Below are 19,797 nucleotides of genomic sequence, written 5' to 3' on the forward strand. Positions count from 1 at the left end.
CTGCGCCCACTGGCGTTCTCACAATATAAACGTTTACTAGAACTCAGAAATTTATTAAAAAACTATACCGAACAGAAATATAAATGCAACATGTAAAGTGTTGGTCTCATGACCTGAAATAAAAGAGCCTAGACATTTTACATACACATTTGTTTACATCCCTGTTATTGAGCATTTCTCCTCTGCCAAGGTGTGGCATATCAAGAAGCTGATTAAAGAGCATGATCATTACACAGGTGCACCTTGTGCTGGGGACAATAAAAGGACACTCTAAAGTGTGCAGTTTTGTCACACAACATCACAGATGTCTCAAGTTTCAAAGGAGCATTCAATTGGCATGTGACTGCAGGGATGTCCACCAGAGCTGTTGCCAGAAAATGGAATGTTCATTTCTCTACCATAAGCCGCCTCACATCGTTTAAGAGAATTTGGCAGTACATCCAACTGGCCTCACAACCGTAGAGCACGTGTAACCACACCAGCCCAGGTCCTCCACATCCGGCTTCTTCACCTGCAGGATCGTCTGAGATCAGCCACACGGACAGCTGACAAAATTTAGTATTTGTTTGTATTAAAGCCCTTTTGTGGGGAAAAACGAATTCTGATTGGGTGGGCCTATGCCCTCCAGGCCACCCATGGCTGTGCCCCTGCCTAGTCATGTGAAATCCATAGATTAAGACCTCATGAATTCATTTCAATTGACTGATTTCCTTATATGAACTCTAACTCAGTAATATCATTAATTGTTGAATGTTATGTTTATATTTTTGTTCAGTTTACATTCAAACAACCTGACAAGTAAATTTTTTATAAAAACATTTATTAAAAAACACTTGTAAATAATTTAGAACAAAAACAGTAGGAAAGAAGAACACTAAAAACAGACCTTAAAAATAGACTTGGATATTCTGGGCTTTGGTTGCATTGCCATCCCAATACTGTACCACAAACAGGTATAGGAAATATAAATAGTATAAAATGTGTAAAACTAACATATTACGAACAGTGTGTCCAAAAACAAGTCCTGAGGTCTTGTGGTAAGAATAGATTGTCACATACAGTATGTAGTAGCTAAGATGCATTTGAATGCAGTGAGTTGTGCCTTTGTAGAATACAATCAAGTTAAAATACAATACTTTCCAGATGTACACTGGTTAGCAAGAAACACTATGGATGCATCCCAAATGGCAGCCTATTCTCTTTATAGTGCACTACTTTTGACCAGGGCCCATAGGGGCGTATTGTTTTAGGGTTAAGTGAGATGGATTCTGTGTGTGTGTATATCTTTTTAGGTATCAACAGTATTCATTACCTGGGTCAAGGGAGGGACTACCTGAACTTGTCCAATAACAAACGCTTGTTTTCATTTTCCAAAACATTTCCACTAATGAATATGACCCTGAACTTGTCCAATAAGAAACGCTCGTTTTCGTTCTCCTGTGCAAAATGTTTTGCTACACTGTGCCAAAATGAACACGATCCGGTTCCGGTCCAGTCTAGCCCGATAAGTAGACCATCTTCACCGAGATCTGCGGGACTGGGTGGTCTTGGGGACCCTTTGAGGGTTGGGTCGAAAAGACCCACGTGTCTGCTTCACGACGTTCCCCTCTGCCCCAGCAACCACAGCTCCAGTCCCCCTCTGCCCCTCTGCCGCTTTCCTCCTGATGGGAGAAGAGAGGGGAACAATAGGTTGATTAGTGAGACAGTAGGACTCTTTTATTAGTATCATAATATCACTATGCTGGGCAGTAGTCACTGCCGGGGCTGTACTAGCTTGGGTAGAAGTATGGCTCTTCTATAACCAAACATGTTATTAACACAACTCTAACCTTGTACTGATAACCCTGAAACTCACACATACAAGTCATACACTCGCTGTCTTGCTCTGACAATGTCTGTTTTATATACAATAACTATGTAGTCTAGTGACACATTTTCTATGACAGGACTCACATCATGACTCCTCTCTTCCTCTCCAAGGCTTTCTGTGTAGCAGCTGACAGAGAACTCTTCCCCCTGGTCGACCCCGTTTCCCCAGTCTGTGGACCCAAACACACACACGCACAGTTTGATACACAAACACTCCTTAAATTTGTGTATGCTGATGTATATTTGTTCTACATTCAAACCTAATCGTTCTATCCAGAACCCAAAGCATCTCATGTTGGAGGCTTTATTGTGCACTAGGAAGTAACTAACTGCGCCCCAAAATATCTCAAATGTCATCATGATACCTAAATGCTATTTGTCGGATTTATTCTGGTGATCTGTGTACTTCTTATGTATGTATGTATGTATGTATGTATGTATGTATGTATGTATGTATGTGTGTGTGTGTATGTATGTATGTATGTATGTGTGTGTGTATGTATGTATGTATGTATGTATGTATGTGTATGTATGTATGTATGTGTGTGTATGTATGTATGTGTGTGTGTGTGTGTGTGTATGTGTGTGTGTATGTATGTATGTATATATTGTAACACGTTTTGATTACCACTATGCACAGCCCTTGTAGTTTTAACTTAGAGATACTTGGGGATTTTGGCTATGAGGCCCTTTATCTACTTCCCCAGAGTCCGATGAGGTCATGTCTCTGTGTGCAGTTTGAAAGATGTTGCTAACTAATGCTACAGTCATTTCTAACTAGCATTAGCATAATGACTGGGAGTCTATGGTATCTGCTAGCAAAACCACCTCTAACTTCCTTCCTAATGGACACAGAGACATAAAAATGGTATCCACAAGTTTACTTGCATAAAAAACAATGTCTTTGATGCTCTGATGAAGGTTTAACTGCCAAAACGCGTTGTCACTCTTCTGGTGGTTACCTTGTGTTTCATCTCCCTGTCCCCCCCTGGTGGTTACCTTGTGTTTCATCTCCCTGTCCCCCCCTGGTGGTTACCTTGTGTTTCATCTCCCTGTCCCCCCCTGGTGGTTACCTTGTGTTTCATCTCCCTGTCCCCCCCTGGTGGTTACCTTGTGTTTCATCTCCCTGTCCCCCCCTTGGTGGTTACCTTGCGTTTCATCTCCCTGTCCCCCCACTGGTGGTTACCTTGTGTTTCATCTCCCTGTCCCCCCCTGGTGGTTACCTTGTGTTTCATCTCCCTGTCCCCCCCTGGTGGTTACCTTGTGTTTCATCTCCCTGTCCCCCCCTGGTGGTTACCTTGTGTTTCATCTCCCTGTCCCCCCTGGTGGTTACCTTGTGTTTCATCTCCCTGTCCCCCCTGGTGGTTACCTTGTGTTTCATCTCCCTGTCCCCCCCTGGTGGTTACCTTGCGTTTCATCTCCCTGTCCCCCCCTGGTGGTTACCTTGCGTTTCATCTCCCTGTCCCCCCTGGTGGTTACCTTGTGTTTCATCTCCCTGTCCCCCCTGGTGGTTACCTTGTGTTTCATCTCCCTGTCCCCCCCTGGTGGTTACCTTGTGTTTCATCTCCCTGTCCCCCCTGGTGGTTACCTTGCGTTTCATCTCCCTGTCCCCCCCTGGTGGTTACCTTGTGTTTCATCTCCCTGTCCCCCCCTGGTGGTTACCTTGCGTTTCATCTCCCTGTCCCCCCCTGGTGGTTACCTTGTGTTTCATCTCCCTGTCCCCCCCTGGTGGTTACCTTGCGTTTCATCTCCCTGTCCCCCCCTGGTGGTTACCTTGCGTTTCATCTCCCTGTCCCTGGCCAGCTGTCTGTCCCAGCTGATGATCTGCATCCTGTCTCCTGCTGACAGACAGAAGATGTCCTGGACCTCATAACGTGCTGAGCGGAGCTGCAACAAGACACCACTCCTGAGAATTAGTCTGTCTGTGTATGTAGAGACTGTGTTGTGCGCGCCAGAGTGTGTGTGTGTGTGTGTGTGTGTGTAGAGACTGTGTGTGTGTGTGTGTGTGTGTGTAGAGACTGTGTGTGTGTGTGTATAGAGACTGTGTGTGTGTGTGTGTGTGTGTAGAGACTGTGTGTGTGTGTGTTAGTTACCTGCAGTGTGACTCTCTCCTGCAGCACCAGGTCTTGCCTGCTGTCTCTCCCAGGGCTCTGGAGCTGGAAGGACAGCAGGAACTGCTGCGTGTCCTGAGGGAGGGGGGCGGACACACGCGCACACACAGTCATACACACACAGCGAAAATAAATGATTAAACACACATCCGTAAATCACATCTTGGATAAATCCCATGATGGGCTGTGTGTTTCTGAGACTGTGTGTCACCTTGATGGTACATAGCAGCTGTCCCACTCTCTCTGTGTGTAGGAGCCTCCTGGTTAGGTATCCCTTCACTGCTGCTGCCACCAGGGGGCCATAACACACACACACACACCTGGGAGACTGAGGAGAGAGGAGGGGAGAGAGACGAGGGGGTGGGGAGAGGGGGTGGGGAGAGAGATGAGGGGGTGGGGAGAGAGGAGGGTAGAGAGACGAGGGGGTGGGGAGAGAGGAGGGTAGAGAGGGAGAGAGACGAGGGGGGTGGGGAGAGGGGGTGGGGAGAGAGACGAGGGGGGTGGGGAGAGAGGAGGGTAGAGAGACGAGGGGGGTGGGGAGAGAGGAGGGTAGAGAGGGAGAGAGACGAGGGGGGTGGGGAGAGAGGAGGGTAGAGAGGGAGAGAGACGAGGGTAGAGAGGGAGAGAGGGGGGGTGGGGGGGGGAGGAAGGGGGTGGGGAGAGAGGGGGGGAGGGGGTGGGGGGGAGGAAGGGAAGAGAGAAATACCAATTCCGTCAATGACAACCAATTAATTTCCCACCCAGATTCTCAAGGTCCTTTCAACTGGTGGCCAACTGTAGCTGTAGACACACAGACACGCACGTACACACATACGAACGCACACACACACACACACACCTGCACACACACACACACACACACCTGCACCCTGACTTGAATCATCCTACAACTAACTGTTGTGCTTCTCACTTGTTGATTATGAACTGATGATCCAAATATACAAAGTCAGTCAGGTGTGAATTGAATTTACCCGTGAGGGGGAGTCTGGGTCTGAAAGGAGGGATCCTGGTGAGGGGCAGAACAGAGGGATGGAGAGGGAGGACAGAGGGATGGAAGAGAGGGGGAGGAGGGAGGTCGTGTTGTCCGCAAGACGTGAGCTGGATGTGGGGCTGGAGGACACAGGGAAGGACAAACTCTGGAGTAGCTGGTAACGTGCAGCCAGCATCTAACAGACAGGAGAGAGGAATGAGAGAGAGGAATGAGAGAGAGAGAGAGAGAGAGAGAGAGAGAGAGAGAGAGAGAGAGAGAGAGAGAGAGAGAGAGAGAGAGAGAGAGAGAGAGAGAGAGAGAGGAATGAGAGAGAGAGAGAGGAATGAGAGAGAGAGAGAGGAATGAGAGAGAGAGAGAGGAATGAGAGAGAGAGGAATGAGAGAGAGGAATGAGAGACAGAGGAATGAGAGACAGAGGAATGAGAGAGACAGAGAGGAATGAGAGAAAAAGAAAGAGTAAAAAAGAGAGAGAAAGAGAGAGAAAGGACCATTAGTGCTCAGGGCGACTATCTGGCACTTAACCAGCACCCCTCATGAATTAAACTAATGATCGTCTCCTTTTCTGTGTCATATCCCCCCTCTGCCTCCTTCCTTCCTTCCATCCCAGCTACCCTACATCCCTGTCTCCCTCCATCTCTCTATCCACGGCCCAGCTATGCTCCTGTTACAGGCAACACATCATCAATGATGGAAGGAGGGGAGAAGAAAGGTTTTATTATTAAACAGCTTTGTTAATTATGGTGTTGGAGCTACACAGACGGAAGGTTACCTGCCTAAATGATTTCCGCCCCGTAGCACTCACATCGGTAGCCATGAAGTGCTTTGAAAGGCTGGTCATGACTCACATCAACAGCATCCTCCCAGAAACCCTAGACCCACTCCAATTCACATACCGCCCCAACAGATCCACAGATGACGCAATCTCAATCGCACTCCACACTGCCCTCTCCCACCTGGACAAAAGGAACACCTATGTGAGAATGCTGTTCATTGACTACAGCTCAGCGTTCAACACCATAGTGCCCACGAAGCTCATCGCTAAGCTAAGGACCATGGGACTAAACACCTCCCTCTGCAACTGGATCCTGGACTTCCTGACGGGCCGCCCCCAGGTGGTGAGGGTAGGTAGCAACACATCTGCCAAGCTGATCCTCAACACTGGAGCCCCTCAGGGGTGCGTGCTCAGTCCCCTCCTGTACTCCCTGTTCACCCACAACTGCGTGGCCAGGTACGACTCCAACACCATCATTAAGTTTGCTGACAACACAACAACGATGAGACGGCTATAGGGAGGTCAGAGACCTGGCAGTGTGGTGCCAGGACAACAACCTCCCCCTCAATGTGAGCAAGACAAAGGAGCTGATCGTGGACTACAGGAAAAGGCGGGCCGAACAGGCCCCCATTAACATCAACGGGGCTGTAGTGGAGCGGGTCGAGAGCTTCAAGTTCCTTGGTGTCCACATCACCAACAAACTATCATGGTCCAAACATACCAAGACAGTCGTGAAGAGGGGCACGACAACACCTTTTCCTCCTCAGGAGACTGAAAAGACTTGCCATGGGTCCCCAGATCCTCAAAAGGTTATAGTTACACCATCGAAAGCATCCTGACTGGTTGCATCACTGTCTGGTACGGCAACTGCTCGGCATCTGACCGTAAGCCATTACAGAGGGCAGTGCGTACGACCAAGTACATTTTTGGGGCCAAGCTTCCTGCCATCCAGGACCTATATAGTTGGCGGTGTCAGAGGAAGGCCCAGAAAATTGTGAGACTCCAGTCACCCCAGTCATAGACTGTTCTCTCTGCTACCGCACGGCAAGCGGTACCGGAGAGCCAAGTCTAGGTCCAAAAGGCTCCTTAACAGATTCTACCCCCAAGCCATAAGACTGCTGAACAATGAATCAAATGGCCACCCGGACTATTCACATTGACCCCTCCCACCTTTGTTTTTACACTGCTGCTACTCACTGCTCTTTATCTATGCATAGCAACTTCCCCCCTATCTACATGTACAAACGACCTCTAACCTGTAGCCCTATCTACATGTACAAACGACCTCTAACCTGTAGCCCTATCTACATGTACAAACGACCTCTAACCTGTAGCCCTATCTACATGTACAAACGACCTCTAACCTGTAGCCCTATCTACATGTACAAACGACCTCTAACCTGTAGCCCTATCTACATGTACAAACGACCTCTAACCTGTAGCCCTATCTACATGTACAAACGACCTCTAACCTGTAGCCCTATCTACATGTACAAACGACCTCTAACCTGTAGCCCTATCTACATGTACAAACGACCTCTAACCTGTAGCCCTATCTACATGTACAAACGACCTCTAACCTGTAGCCCTATCTACATGTACAAACGACCTCTAACCTGTAGCCCTATCTACATGTACAAACGACCTCTAACCTGTAGCCCTATCTACATGTACAAACGACCTCTAACCTGTAGCCCTATCTACATGTACAAATTACCTACACTAACCTGTAGCCCCGCACACTGACTCGGTACCGGTACCACCTGTATATAGCCTCGGTACCACCTGTATATAGCCACACACACACACACACACACACACACACACACACACACACACACACACACACACACACACACACACACACACACAGTGAGGTAACCAAACTCAGCCACTCTTCCTCTTAGTGCTCCAATGAAACATTTATAGTAGAATCTCTCCCTGGTCCTTAAAACTGGAGGGGAGTTTCAAGGTCCCTTTTAATGGGCATATGTCTGCAGTCTGCACAAGCTGTGTGTGTGAGGATGTCATTAAGCCAAGGAGCCAGCTGAAATCCCTGTCTCTCTTTTGAGGAACATTAAGGTTGTTGTAACAGCACAAGCTGACCCATTTTAACAATCTGAGAGAATCAGAGATAGAGGGAGGGAGAGAGAGAAAATGAGAGAGGGAGGGAGAGGAATTGAGAGAGAGAGAGAGAGAGAGGGAGGGAAAGGAATTGAGAGAGAGAGAGAAGCAGGCAGGGAGGGATACCGGTACCAGCTGGATGGGTTTATAGGTGACCTCGGTTAGATGTCACAGTTATTGGAGTTGCTAGTGTAGTGGTCATATTGTGGTCCAGCGGTCTCTCTCACCTGCAGTAGTTGTTGCTGCTTCATCAATTGTTTAGAGGTCAGGGTTGGGGTCAATTCCCTTTTAATGCTGGTCAATTCAGGAAGTACACAGAAATTCCAATGACCAATTCTCTTCAAAGCTTTTCAATGAGGAGACGTGGAATTGGAATTTGGTTTACTTTCTGATTTGACTGGAATTGAAATTTGATTGAGCCCAAACCTGTAAGAGGTTGTATTGTGGTTAGTATTGTGGATAGTATTGTAGCTATAGTAGTAATACTGTGGTCATACTGTGGTCATATTGAGGTGGTGGTCTGCGGTCTCTCTCACCTGCAGTAGTTGTTGCTGCTGTCTCCTCTGCTCCTCCTTCAGGGCTCTGACCTGGGCTGCATGGGTCTGCTTCAGCTGGGGCTGACTGTGTGACTGCACCGCAGCTAGGAGGGAGACGGGTAACAGTCAGACAGGAAGGGCTAGCTAGGGGTCTGATGTGATTTACATACTCTTAATCAGGGATATTAAAGATTGACAAACGTTTGTTTTGCACTTGTTACCTTAATAATGAATGAATAAATAGCATAAAACGCTTATTTGAGTTAGGAGCCACTGAATGTTATATAATGGATTGAGAAAACATTGAATGAAGTTTGAGATGACATCCATTACTATGTGAATGTTTGTCTCTCTACCTCTGTACCTCAGACAGGAAGACGTCCTAATCTAAATCCACTGTGGACATAGGCTGGCCTTACCTTCAGGAGTACTGGAGTGAGGCCTGTCCATCACCTCTCTTCGTCCTCGTCCCCTGTTCCCCTCTGTGGTGTGCATGACCAGTCTACGTTTGGCCCTTGACGCCCCTCCCTGACCGCCACCTCCGTTCTCAGGGGTCAGCTGCTTCCCCGCGGGGTCATGACCTTTCAACGACCCCTCTGACCCTCCCTGGAGCCAGAGCCCTGAGGGCGTGTCCACGTCATACGATTGGTTGATGGATTGGAAGTGGGCGGGGTCCTCCGGATAACTCTTCCACTCCATTGGCTGGTGCTGGTTGTTACTGGCATCTGAGAGGACGGAGAAAGGTGTTTTGTGTGATGCCGGAATCTTGACAACGTCATTCCGAACCTTGATGACATCGTATGGAACCTTCCGGAACACGTCAGGAACTCTTCTCTTCTGAGTGAGGGAGGTGACGAGGCGCGCTGCAAGAGGCTGCTGCTGGCGACCATCTTGTCTTTTGTAACCCGTTGTAACAGCGATCTCCACCTCCTTGAACAATGGAGGTACACTGTCACACCACTGGACTCTACAGGGGACCACCGCCATCTTATCAGCTGACCTCTGACCTCCATCCCCTCTTCCTTTCTCACTAAGGTTACTCTCTGCCTGACTCTCAGGTGTATGGTAGTCCATGTATTTATGTGGCGGGTCCATGGTAAGGTTACTACTATTATCAGTCTGGCTGTTGTTGTGTGTCTGGTTCCCTAACTGTAAGTCCTGGCTGTCAGGTGTATGGTAGTCCATGTATTTCTGTTGATGGTCTATATTATCAGTCTGGCTGTTGTTGTGTGTCTGGTTCCCTAACTGTAAGTCCTGGCTGTCAGGTGTATGGTAGTCCATGTATTTCTGTTGATGGTCTATATTATCAGTCTGGCTGTTGTTGTGCGTCTGGTGGCTCTCTGGTGTCTCTGTGAGCGTGGACTCCAGGTCAGAGATCAGTATTTTGAGGCTGGACAGGTTGAGCTCCAGCTGAGCTATCTGTTCTGCCTGGTCTGTGCTCCTACGCATAGGTCTTGTATCACCCCCAGCCACTAGGGGCGCTCTATGCAGATGCGTTTGGTCCCGAGCATCATTCTTTTCCTGCCCAGTCACCAACCCCACCTCGTGGTCTACATTCAAAGGTGTGTTTACCAGGATCTGCCTCTTGGGGGTGCCACGCCCTCCTCCCCCACTGTTTCCTTTACTCTTACAGCGGATAGGGCTCATACTAAACTGGGGGGTAGGGACGCTCTGGAACCTACTACTCCCCAGAGAGGAAGACCTCGGCAGGGTAGAGCTCTTCTCCCTGACTAGGTAGAATGATTTCTGGGTTATGGAGGCATCGGCTGAGATAGGATGTGGAAGGTTCCCCATTAGCATTGACGGTGCTGCTGTGACGTCTGGTGAGAGGTGTAGCTGGATGTCTTCGGCTGACGAGCCAGCATCAATGTCCACTCCTGGAGGAGATTGGGAGTCTCCTTCTTGACCAACCAAATGTGAAGGGCCATTTCCAGCCTCCAATTCCTTCAATATTCTATCATGACATCCTTTTTCGTTGGGTCCCATTCTTTCCACAATCCTAGACCTCGCTTTCTCCTCCTCACGTTGAACCCACGCTTCCTTAGGGAATATCTCTAGTGGTGGCGGTCCGGAAAACTGGACTCCCATTCCCAGATGATCCTTTCTCCAATCCCTGTCCCGGGTTTTCCTTCCCTCCGCCACCACTCTCCCTGACTGGAGGAACTCCTCATTCTCCTTGTCTGAGAAACTGATCTCCTCCTCCATCTTCTGGTGTGTCAAGGCCTCCTGGGTCCTAAAATAAAATACTATTTAAATTGCATATAAAATCACAACAAACTTTACAGTAAAAACATTCAAATGAAGGAGATAAAAAACAGACTGCAAAAAAAGAGAGATTAATACAACAAAAATAACAGTAAAACCACTGACTAAAAGCCATGCTAAAAAGATGGGTTTTCAAATGTGATTTAAAAACCTCTAATATGTCTGCCCCTCTTACCTGAACACAACAAACAGAAGTCAATAAAACAGATGAATAAAATAACATCAAAAACTCTCACCTGGTAGAACAAGTAGAGGCCTTGGCCTGGTTCTTCAGCTGACGCTGGCGTCTCCGGTGCTCCTGGGACTTTTTCAGCAGGGTCTGGAGGCTGAGGCGGTACGGCCCTGCAACTGGTTCCGATTCAAAGTCTACATCTCCAGTCCGGATCTTTGGTTCTGATTCTGGCTGGTTCCTGCCTGGTTTGGGGCATTCCAAAGCTGCCTGGGATTTCTTTAGAAGAGTCTGGAGGCTGAGCCGGTATGGTCCCTCCGGTCGGTCTAAGTCTGACGCCTGGTTCTGACCTGGTTTGCAGAGGTCCGGTGTCGAGGCCTCAGTCTGAGGACATGTCACTACAATCTTGGGTTCAGGACGGTCTGATAGTGATAATGAGGCTTGATGCTGGGGGAAAGTGACAATATTAGTAGTGCTACACTTCTTTCCTGGATGACTTGCTATGCGGTCTTCTACAGGAGGTGTGATATCGTTGCTCTGTAGAGGCGACGTCACCAACGCTTCCTCTAAATAGTCTGGTATGACGTCATTACACCAGGACGACGTCACGCTCGCCTCATCTGCAGGACGACCGGTTATGAGGTCATCGTCACACGGGGACGACCCCTCCTCCAGATCTTCAGCATCAATGGGAGGATGGCTGATGATATTACATGCCTTGGTTGTGTTTGTATCAGAGGTGCTGTGTAGGAGAAACCCCCCCGTTCCAATTGGTGTCCCCTCCTCAGGCCCTGATATAATGCTCTCCCCAGCCTCGGTCCGACTCAAGACACAGGTGGCCTCCGCGTTTTCATACGTCACGTACCCTGAAGACTGGTGGCTTATGTCAGCTAGAGGATCCACCGTTGCTTCTCCTGAACCCAGGTCCTCCTCCAGAACACACCCAGCATTGGTGGTCTTATCCTGGTCATACAAGAGTCTCTCCCTGGTCCGGGTCTCTGTTTGTGGAGCAACCTGGTTGGTATGTGTGGTTGTCTCTCTAGCTAGAGAAGGTGTCATTGGGTCACAGACCAGCTTATCTAGGAAGGTCTCCCTCACAGTGGTGGTGTTATGGAGAGTTGTAAGGTGATTCGTTGTGAAGGCGCCGTAGGCTGTCGACGTCATGGGAGGACCTCGGACGAGGATGCCTGCTTTCCCATCATGCATGACGGTTAAGGTTGGTGGGGAGGACGACCCCGGCAAGCTGTCCTTGGTCTCGGTGACATCATCATTCTGCGACGCTAGAACCTGGCGGACGTTGCTGTGGTGTAGGTTGGTGGTTTTGGCTGCCGTTAGTCCTGGTTCACCCTGAAAGAACTCCTCCAGTGTTGGTGCTTGCCTCAGCTAGAATACCAGACAGAAAACAAATTAAAAAACATGACCATAACAACAGGAAAGGTGAGAAATGAAAACAATCATAACTTTGTTATGACATAAATACATACTTTTCACCTTATAGGCTAGGCAATACATTACGTTAGCTGAAGTAGCAGGAGTGTACAATTCAATTATATGGGACCGTTTCCCAGCCTCGGCCTGCACCAAAAAAATATTTAATTGGAGATTCTCCAATAATGTCAATCTGCGTCTGGGAAACCAGCCTTATTTGACTTAAAATCCATGTGGATTTACCTGAACACTGTGTAGAATGTTCTGAACGTAGGACATCCTTGTCTCAGAGGGCTGAGTCTTCCTCCTATCTGTCGTCCTCTTGGCTGCCTCTCTGTGTCTCTGCATCTCTTCTCTTTGCACTCCTGTGAGCTGGGAATGGCAACACAGTCAGACTTTGTCTATGTCCCCCTATTCCCTTTACAGTACACTACTTTTGACCAGGACCCATAGGGCTTATATAGGGAATAGGGTGCCATTTGGGACTCAAATATTTGTCTTGCCATGAGAGGCGGGTCTTAATAATGATAGATATCATAATAATGATAGATATCATTAGTAAGGCCCAAAAAAGAAAGTCATATGCATATACCATATAGTCGAAGCAAAGCCCTTGCTAATAATGATTTTAACAGTAGGTTAAAATATAAGACTATAAATACCTAGCTAGCCTGGGTGTCAGTCTTCTCTGCTCTTTCCAACTCCGTATGAAATGATCGTGCAAAAAGACTGGTTCCCTGGCTAGCATATAACTAGCTCCATCATTCCTCACAGGCAACATAACATGTAAGTGGTGATATCCATAGAGTTATACAGCAACAAGAAGCCTTACCAATGGAGGAAGGATGGGTATACCATGGAAACGGATAGCTGATGATACGTGGCGAGTACATGGTGATTCCAGTGTCCGGCGTTGGTTATTGTTGTTGTCGTTGCTATCCTTCCTTTTCAGTTCGTAAAGTCGGCGTTGTATGAACTTTTCATAGTCTTCCATTCTGTAACAAAACTATATGTTTCGTTAATTCGTTTTTAGAGCACTGCATTATTTGATGATAACGAAATAACTTTTTATTTTTTTATTTGTTGTTAGCTAATCTAGCTAGCAGCTAACGTTATCTAGAAAGTTAGCTAACGGTCAACTAATCATTCAACAAAATAGCGCCAACTTTATCAAACAACACAACGTTAAATTAATAGAATGCAAAGTTTACAAACAGACGCCAAAAATATTGCTTAGTGAATGGCTTTAAAACTATTACATTAAACGAATTTGCAAGAGAGATCATTTGCATGTTTACATTTTACCCGCCTCCTCGAGAGAACAAACTGACAGTTTGGAGGAAACTGTCATGGCGTCTACAACTCACGTTATGGACTTCAGACCAGGTGGATTTGGATTCAAGATTGAACACAATAATAATTCCAAATCCGACTTTAAGTACGTCTATAATGTCATGAGTTAACCTATATATTGTGTATATTAGCGATAATTAGTTGTTTTATCTTGAGATTAGTGTTTTTGAAAGTGCTAGTTGGCAAACATGCGAAATTGATGAAACCATACTCCGGTTCGTATTTTCCAACTCTCCAGGTATTTTGACAGACAGCTAATCTTCGGTTCGTTATTTGCTACTGCCACCTACAGACGTTACTGGCTAATAGGTTGAGTAAACACAATATGGTTCATTTATGCGAACAGTAATAAAACAGTAGAAAAACGACATACAGAGATCTTGATGTTTATTGGTAGCACGTCCATTGGACCGCTGATAATGCATTGACGAGTCAGCAAAATAAATGCTGATCTTAGCAATTATGGTGATGATTCTACACTAAGGTATACGTCCATTTTAATATACATTTTATTTGTATTTGTTTGTTTCTATATAAATGTGCTGCATAAAGTATCTGTCCATGTAAGGTCGATGGGTCAACATATATTATGCATAATGTTACCCTATTTTTCTTTCGTAAACGGGAAGTCCATGGGTCTAAAACACAAATGTCATGTATAAATCATTATTCATTATCCTGGCGCCCTATTCTCTATATAGTGCACTACTTAGCACCTAGGAAGATATCAATCCGTCACAGTATAGCGATAAACCACGTCTAGATCAGCGACTGAGGCCTCTGCCCTTTTGTACTAATATCTGGGCCAGAAATATGTCCACCACTGAGAGGTTACTGGAATTAGGTCATCCTCCTCGCCACACTTTTAACTGGATTCCACTGGAAAGAGGAAATAAGGTGTTGTGTATGTCCCAAATGGCACCCTATTCCCTATACAGTTCACTGCTTTTGACGAGTAGTGCACAAAAAAAAAGGGAATAGGGTGCCATTTGGGATGCCAACTTTGAAGTTGAAATAAATATGAACTGACCAGAAGAAACACCTTATCAGACATTCAGGCAGACTACAATACTGTAATATAAAGCAACAGAATAGACTATAAAATGCACCTAGGACTTCAAAAAGTCTTCAAATTGACTGACTACAAAGATTTATTTCAGGCATCATCATATAGTCACATTATAGCCTATAGCCTGGTCCCAGATCAGTTTGTGCAGTCTTGCCAACTCCCATGGTCCCTGTCATGCCTGTCTGCTGGCTCATGGCTTATACAGCCCAAAGTGATCTGGACCCAGGCTACAAAACTATGGAACAATAGGGAAGATACAGTTTGTCCTCTTCAAATTGTGTTTATTGGTCATATACAAAATAAAGTCAACTGTTTATCAACAAACAATACAGTATGTACATCAATAAATTAAAGGATCGATGACAAAACAGTTAATTCCCATGGTTACCAATACATCAGCATTACTTATCTACAAATAGCAAAAAAAGTACAATAATTTAGTTATGAATTAATAAATACTTACAATGAAATGGACTCACTGTCACTGTAGGGTGTTTCCCCATACAAAGTACTGTGACACTGCGATATAATAATGTATTACACCCCATAGAGAACATTTTACAAAACACAGATTTTTTTACATTTCCAGGTAATTTGTTACTAATATTTTCCATATTCACAAACTCTACTACTTATTTTCATAGCTTTTCACTGATCATTGTATACTTTGGAGACACACACAGACTGTGCCCCAAATTACACCTAATTCCCTTTATAGTGCACTACTATTGACCAGGGCCCTGGTAGTGCACTATGAAGGGAATAGGGTGTCATTTTGGAGGCATAGACAGAAACACCCCTGAGTCATATAGTCATGCTCACCAGTTGACCCAACATGTGGTGTGTTATGGTAAGGGGAGGGGGGGTTATATAGATAAGCACTTTGTATAAAAGATATTGACCTCAGTCACACTGTACCTGCAGTTTATTAAGCTGACAACAACTTTTAGACGACCAACCACGACATCACTACTCATCAAGCTCTAGCAGTTCTAGCTCCGCCTCATTCCTCAAGCCCCACCCAGTTTTTGCATATATAGATGTTCACTTGACAACAGTCACCACGACAACATTCATGTGTGCTCGACAACAAGAGGAGGAACAAATCAACAAAAAAATCAAAACGAAACAAACTGAACTAATATAACTTGCTGGTGGCACTTTTTGCTTTACGTTATCTAATTTGAGTATATTAAAATGTTTCTCCAAAAACCTTTAACACATTGCTACAGAATGTTGAAACGCGACAGGACTTGCCACAATCAAAAGTAGAATAACAACATCAGAAGTTACAAAAGCAAATGGGGGGAGGAGAGAGATTACGAGGACCAAAAACTCCATCAGAACAATTTCACAGATCACCAGTCAAACAATATTTTTTTTTTGCCCATTTAAAAGAGAATCAAAATAGATATTTTTACATATATATCACTACATACAGTACATACACCTAAATGCCAGATGGGTGAGTTTCAACGTTAAAGAGATAAGGAAAGGGTTATTTCTTATCAAACCTTTTCAGTCGAGATTTGCAGCACTCTGTACTTTCTCGGTTGATCAAACCCGCAGATGGGTTATCAGTGCAACCATTCCTGTGACTTTAACAGTTTTTGTACTTTTAACACCCCCTTTGCTCCTCCCTTCCTCCCCATTTAGCTACTGTGTGAAAAGAGAGAGAGATCAGAGCATTCCCATCTACTGCACAGCAGTAACTTCCATTAAAGGGAAGGGCAGGGTTTCCCCAACCTATTTTGAAGATGAAGCAAAACATATTCAATATTGTCTAGGTTTGATATCTAGTTAACGGCAATAGAAGGGTGATTATAAAACCATGTGGAAATTGATCATTTGTACTCTAGAGGTTGCGGATAATTCAACTAACTACCCAAATAACAAAAGAACCTACGTGGGTAAAACTAGACAGGCAAAAAAATGTTGTAACAAACTTTATGTCTGTGGGAAAACCTTGCTTTTAGACAGACCAAACCATACCCGGCCCACAGAATTATATTGAACAGTAGAATGGAAATGGGCCATCTCGGTACGGGAAACTTGCATTCTGTAATTCTTGAATGACAGGATTTCTATGACCCGGCCCCTATATAAACAGATAGCAGACAACAGTGTTACTTCCCTGGCATTTACAGAATAGGATAAACAAACAAACGAAAACATCGGCAATGCACTCTGCATGAAACATATCCATACATATAAATTATATACACAGAAAATAAAATAATTATATAAATCACGTCACAAAAATATAACTTATTCAAAGAGCACGGGTGATGTAATCGTAGGTCCATATCCCAGTCTTTACACCCTTGCAGAAGTTTGGGTATCCTAGGATACGCTGTATCTTGTACCCAATCTCTTTATTCTCCCAGTTTGTCTAACTCATTTGGAATATTCAGGCTTTTATACATTTAGACGTTTTATTCAGATGGTAAATAAACAGTTCCTATTCAGAGAGACTTTGTAATTTATGAGATGCATGTTTATAACATTAATAACACGTGTATTAAGTATTAATCAACATTGTCAATTAATACAACCACCACTACTACATAAGGATATGGGCTGAGCATAGGTACCTTCGATTACATCACCCGCTTTAAATTAAAACAGCATCACGTATCCATAACAACAACATAGTGAACAATAATATTATCATTACCTCGTCACGTACTGTACATTACAACGTCACACCACCACGCGCTAGCCTCACGGTCACCATAACAACCACACGCGCCTAGTCACTAGAAAAACAAAGCTATCAATTTCAATAGTTAAGCCACTTTTGGTACAATTGCAAAAAAGAGGAGATATCAAACAATTTTTTCCTTGATTCTTTTTTAAAGGTCTTTTATAAATAATGTAAAGATACTCTATGTAATTTATAAAATTCAAGATGTGACCATATGTAGACAAAGAATCCTTTGAAGAATACGTAACGTCACTCACACTGATAACTTTATGGTAAAACTTGTGAGAATTACACCCAACTAACAGATTGAACAGTCCACTATTTTAAAAATTTAAAATAAAACAGATTTTTAAATAATTAATTTTGACAGTTGAAATATTGGCCATGTCATCAAAATACCTCATAGTCATAGTAACGTTAGTATGTTATTGCCATTCCCAAAAAACTAAACAAAATAAAATCTAACAATAAATTAGAAAAACATTCAAATTGACTATATTTAAATTCTATACATTTTTGACAAAAATGTTGATTTTTCAGTTAGTTTTTGAATGGAGTAATTGCCTAGTCACATAAACACGTGTCAGTCAATGTAATCCCGATAGCTAATACTACAGTATAGTACACAACTCCCAGACAGACAGGAACAGGACAACACTTGGCGATTAGATGCCTAAACCCCTCTGGCCTGTATGGAGATTGGTAATATGGTGATAATTGGTCAGTGCATAACATTAAGCACAGGTAAACACACAGGTACCTGTGATAAAACACAACCTCTTTAGGCCTCCCGAGTGGCGTCATTACAGACCAAGGGTTCGATCCCAGGCTGTGCCGCAGCTGGCCGCAACTGGGAGACCCATGAGGCGGCGCACAATTGGCCCATCGTGCTCTAGCGACTCCTTATGGTGGGCCGGGCGCATGCATGCTGGCTTCGGTTGGCAGTTGTACTGTGTTTCCCCCGACACATTGGTGCGGCTGGTTTCTGGTTCTTGGCAGGGTCATGTTTCGGAGGACGCATGGCTCTCGACCTTCGCCTCTCCCGAGTCCGTACGGGAGTTTCAGCGATGGGACAAGACTGTAACTACCAATTGGGGAGAAAAAAAGGGTAAAAGTACAAAAGAAAAGTGAAATAACCAAAACAACCTCTTCCTGATGACCCTCACTTTTCTGAAAGTATCTTGTCTCTCTTGTGCAATGAGCCGTTACAAAATACAATTCTATGTAATTTTTATGATAACAAATTAAATAAATTAATGGCTCTGCAAGCTGTTTCTGCAAAACAAGGAAGTGCCTGTGAGTACGGAAGCCCGTTGGGTAAAAAATAATTGTTTTCAGAGAAAACACGGCCAAATAGAATGATACCAAAACGAACGTCAGCCACGGATGAAGTTCACAGTATTCCATGACACAACACACGCATAACTACATTACATAAAAATTACAACTTTGGACCTTGTGTACAACAGTTACAAAATAACAGTAGAAACACAGTAATTACTATCCAGGGTGTGATATTTTTTCAAAGGGGGGGCCACCTCACCTGATTAAATACTGTCCTGTGCTCAATGACAATGCACTGACCAATGGTTTCATTTTTAAATAGTCCTAATTAGTTTCATCTCCTCCTCTCCTTTCCCTCCCTTTTTCCTCTCATCCCTCCTTGACCCAGCCCGCTACTAAGACCGCGCGTCCGTTTTCGACTTCACTATCGTGATGACACTCGTCGCCGCCACTTTCCCCGGTACGAGTGGCCCGATCACCGACCCAACCCCACCACCTCCCCTCTGACCCCCGACCCCTAACCCCACCCCTGGGCTCCTCGCCACAGTCCTTGCGAAACTCTGTAGCGCCTCGTACTTCGACCTCAGGTGATCGAGCTCCGCCCTCATGCTGGCGTTTTCCGACGCCAACTTATCCACTTCCTGTTGAAGCTGTGACTTCTGCTTCTCCAGCTCCTCCTTCTGGGTGACCCGTTTGACCCGGCAGCTGGCGGCATAGCCACGGTTCTTCAGGGTGCGCCGGCGCTGTTTAAGCTGCAGGATCTCATCCTTGGTGAGGCCGCGGAGGTGCTGGTTGAGCTCCCGGACGGACATAGTCACCAGCTCATCATCTGTCAGGGTGGTCCCATTCTCCCCCGGCTCCCTCTTCACCTGGGGGGAGGAGAGGGGGACGGGGGGAGGGAGAGAGGTGAGTTAGGAAGAAGACATGGAGAGGCCGTAGTACACGTGTCAAACTCATTCCACGGAGGTCCTTGTGTCTGCGAGTTTTCGCTCCACCCTTGTACTTGATTGATGAATTAAGATCACTAATTAGTAAGGAACTCCCCTCACCTGGTTGTCTAGATCTTAATTGAAAGGAAGAAAAAAAAACCTTGGCCCTCCGTGGAATGAGTTTGACACTT

General features: G+C 45.3%; 2 protein-coding genes across 11 annotated transcripts in view; both read right to left on the reverse strand.

The window, feature by feature from the left end:
* Positions 1 to 789: 789 nt before the first annotated feature.
* LOC106613109 (uncharacterized) lies at positions 790 to 13,614 on the reverse strand. Of its 8 annotated transcripts, none has more exons than XM_045690874.1 (13): positions 13,097 to 13,548; positions 12,508 to 12,636; positions 12,328 to 12,411; positions 10,904 to 12,219; positions 9,688 to 10,635; positions 8,822 to 9,591; positions 8,403 to 8,506; positions 4,952 to 5,146; positions 4,192 to 4,308; positions 3,963 to 4,055; positions 3,643 to 3,756; positions 1,954 to 2,039; positions 790 to 1,661 (listed from the first exon to the last, which is right to left on the reverse strand). In XM_045690874.1, the coding sequence occupies exons 1-13, from the start codon at positions 13,256 to 13,258 to the stop codon at positions 1,520 to 1,522; spliced, it is 4,260 nt and encodes a 1,419-aa protein (XP_045546830.1). In that variant the 5' UTR covers positions 13,259 to 13,548; the 3' UTR covers positions 790 to 1,519. The 8 variants fall into 8 exon arrangements, 7 of the variants coding, with proteins under 7 accessions (XP_045546830.1, XP_045546831.1, XP_045546826.1 ...); XM_045690870.1 differs by adding an exon at positions 13,563 to 13,614 and having other exon boundaries at positions 791 to 1,661; positions 8,822 to 10,635; positions 13,097 to 13,270; XM_045690871.1 differs by adding an exon at positions 13,563 to 13,613 and having other exon boundaries at positions 791 to 1,661; positions 8,822 to 10,635; positions 13,097 to 13,259.
* Positions 13,615 to 14,950: 1,336 nt separating this feature from the next.
* Positions 14,951 to 19,797, reverse strand: part of LOC106564329 (transcription factor MafG) — a 27,198-nt gene continuing 22,351 nt past the window's right edge. For 2 of the 3 annotated variants that reach the window (XM_045690877.1, XM_045690876.1), the window contains one exon: positions 14,951 to 19,546. In XM_045690877.1, coding sequence (XP_045546833.1) covers positions 19,073 to 19,546 — 474 coding nt within the window. In that variant the 3' untranslated portion in view covers positions 14,951 to 19,072. The remainder of the gene's footprint in view (positions 19,547 to 19,797) is intronic. The other variant, XR_006757902.1, reaches the window with a different exon arrangement.

The sequence above is a fragment of the Salmo salar genome, chromosome ssa12 (genome assembly GCF_905237065.1).
Source record: "Salmo salar chromosome ssa12, Ssal_v3.1, whole genome shotgun sequence".
In the NCBI taxonomy this organism is placed as follows: Eukaryota; Metazoa; Chordata; class Actinopteri; order Salmoniformes; family Salmonidae; genus Salmo; species Salmo salar.

Coding starts and splice junctions, on each gene's coding strand:
- LOC106613109 (XM_045690870.1), bottom strand. CDS start 13,258: ATGGAAGACTATGAAAAGTTCATACAACGCCGACTTTACGAACTGAAA. Junction 12,220..12,327: donor TGTATTGCCTAGCCTATAAG/GTGAAAAGTATG, acceptor CTGGTATTCTAG/CTGAGGCAAGCACCAACACT. Junction 8,507..8,821: donor TCACTCCAGTACTCCTGAAG/GTAAGGCCAGCC, acceptor TCTCCCTCCTAG/CTGCGGTGCAGTCACACAGT.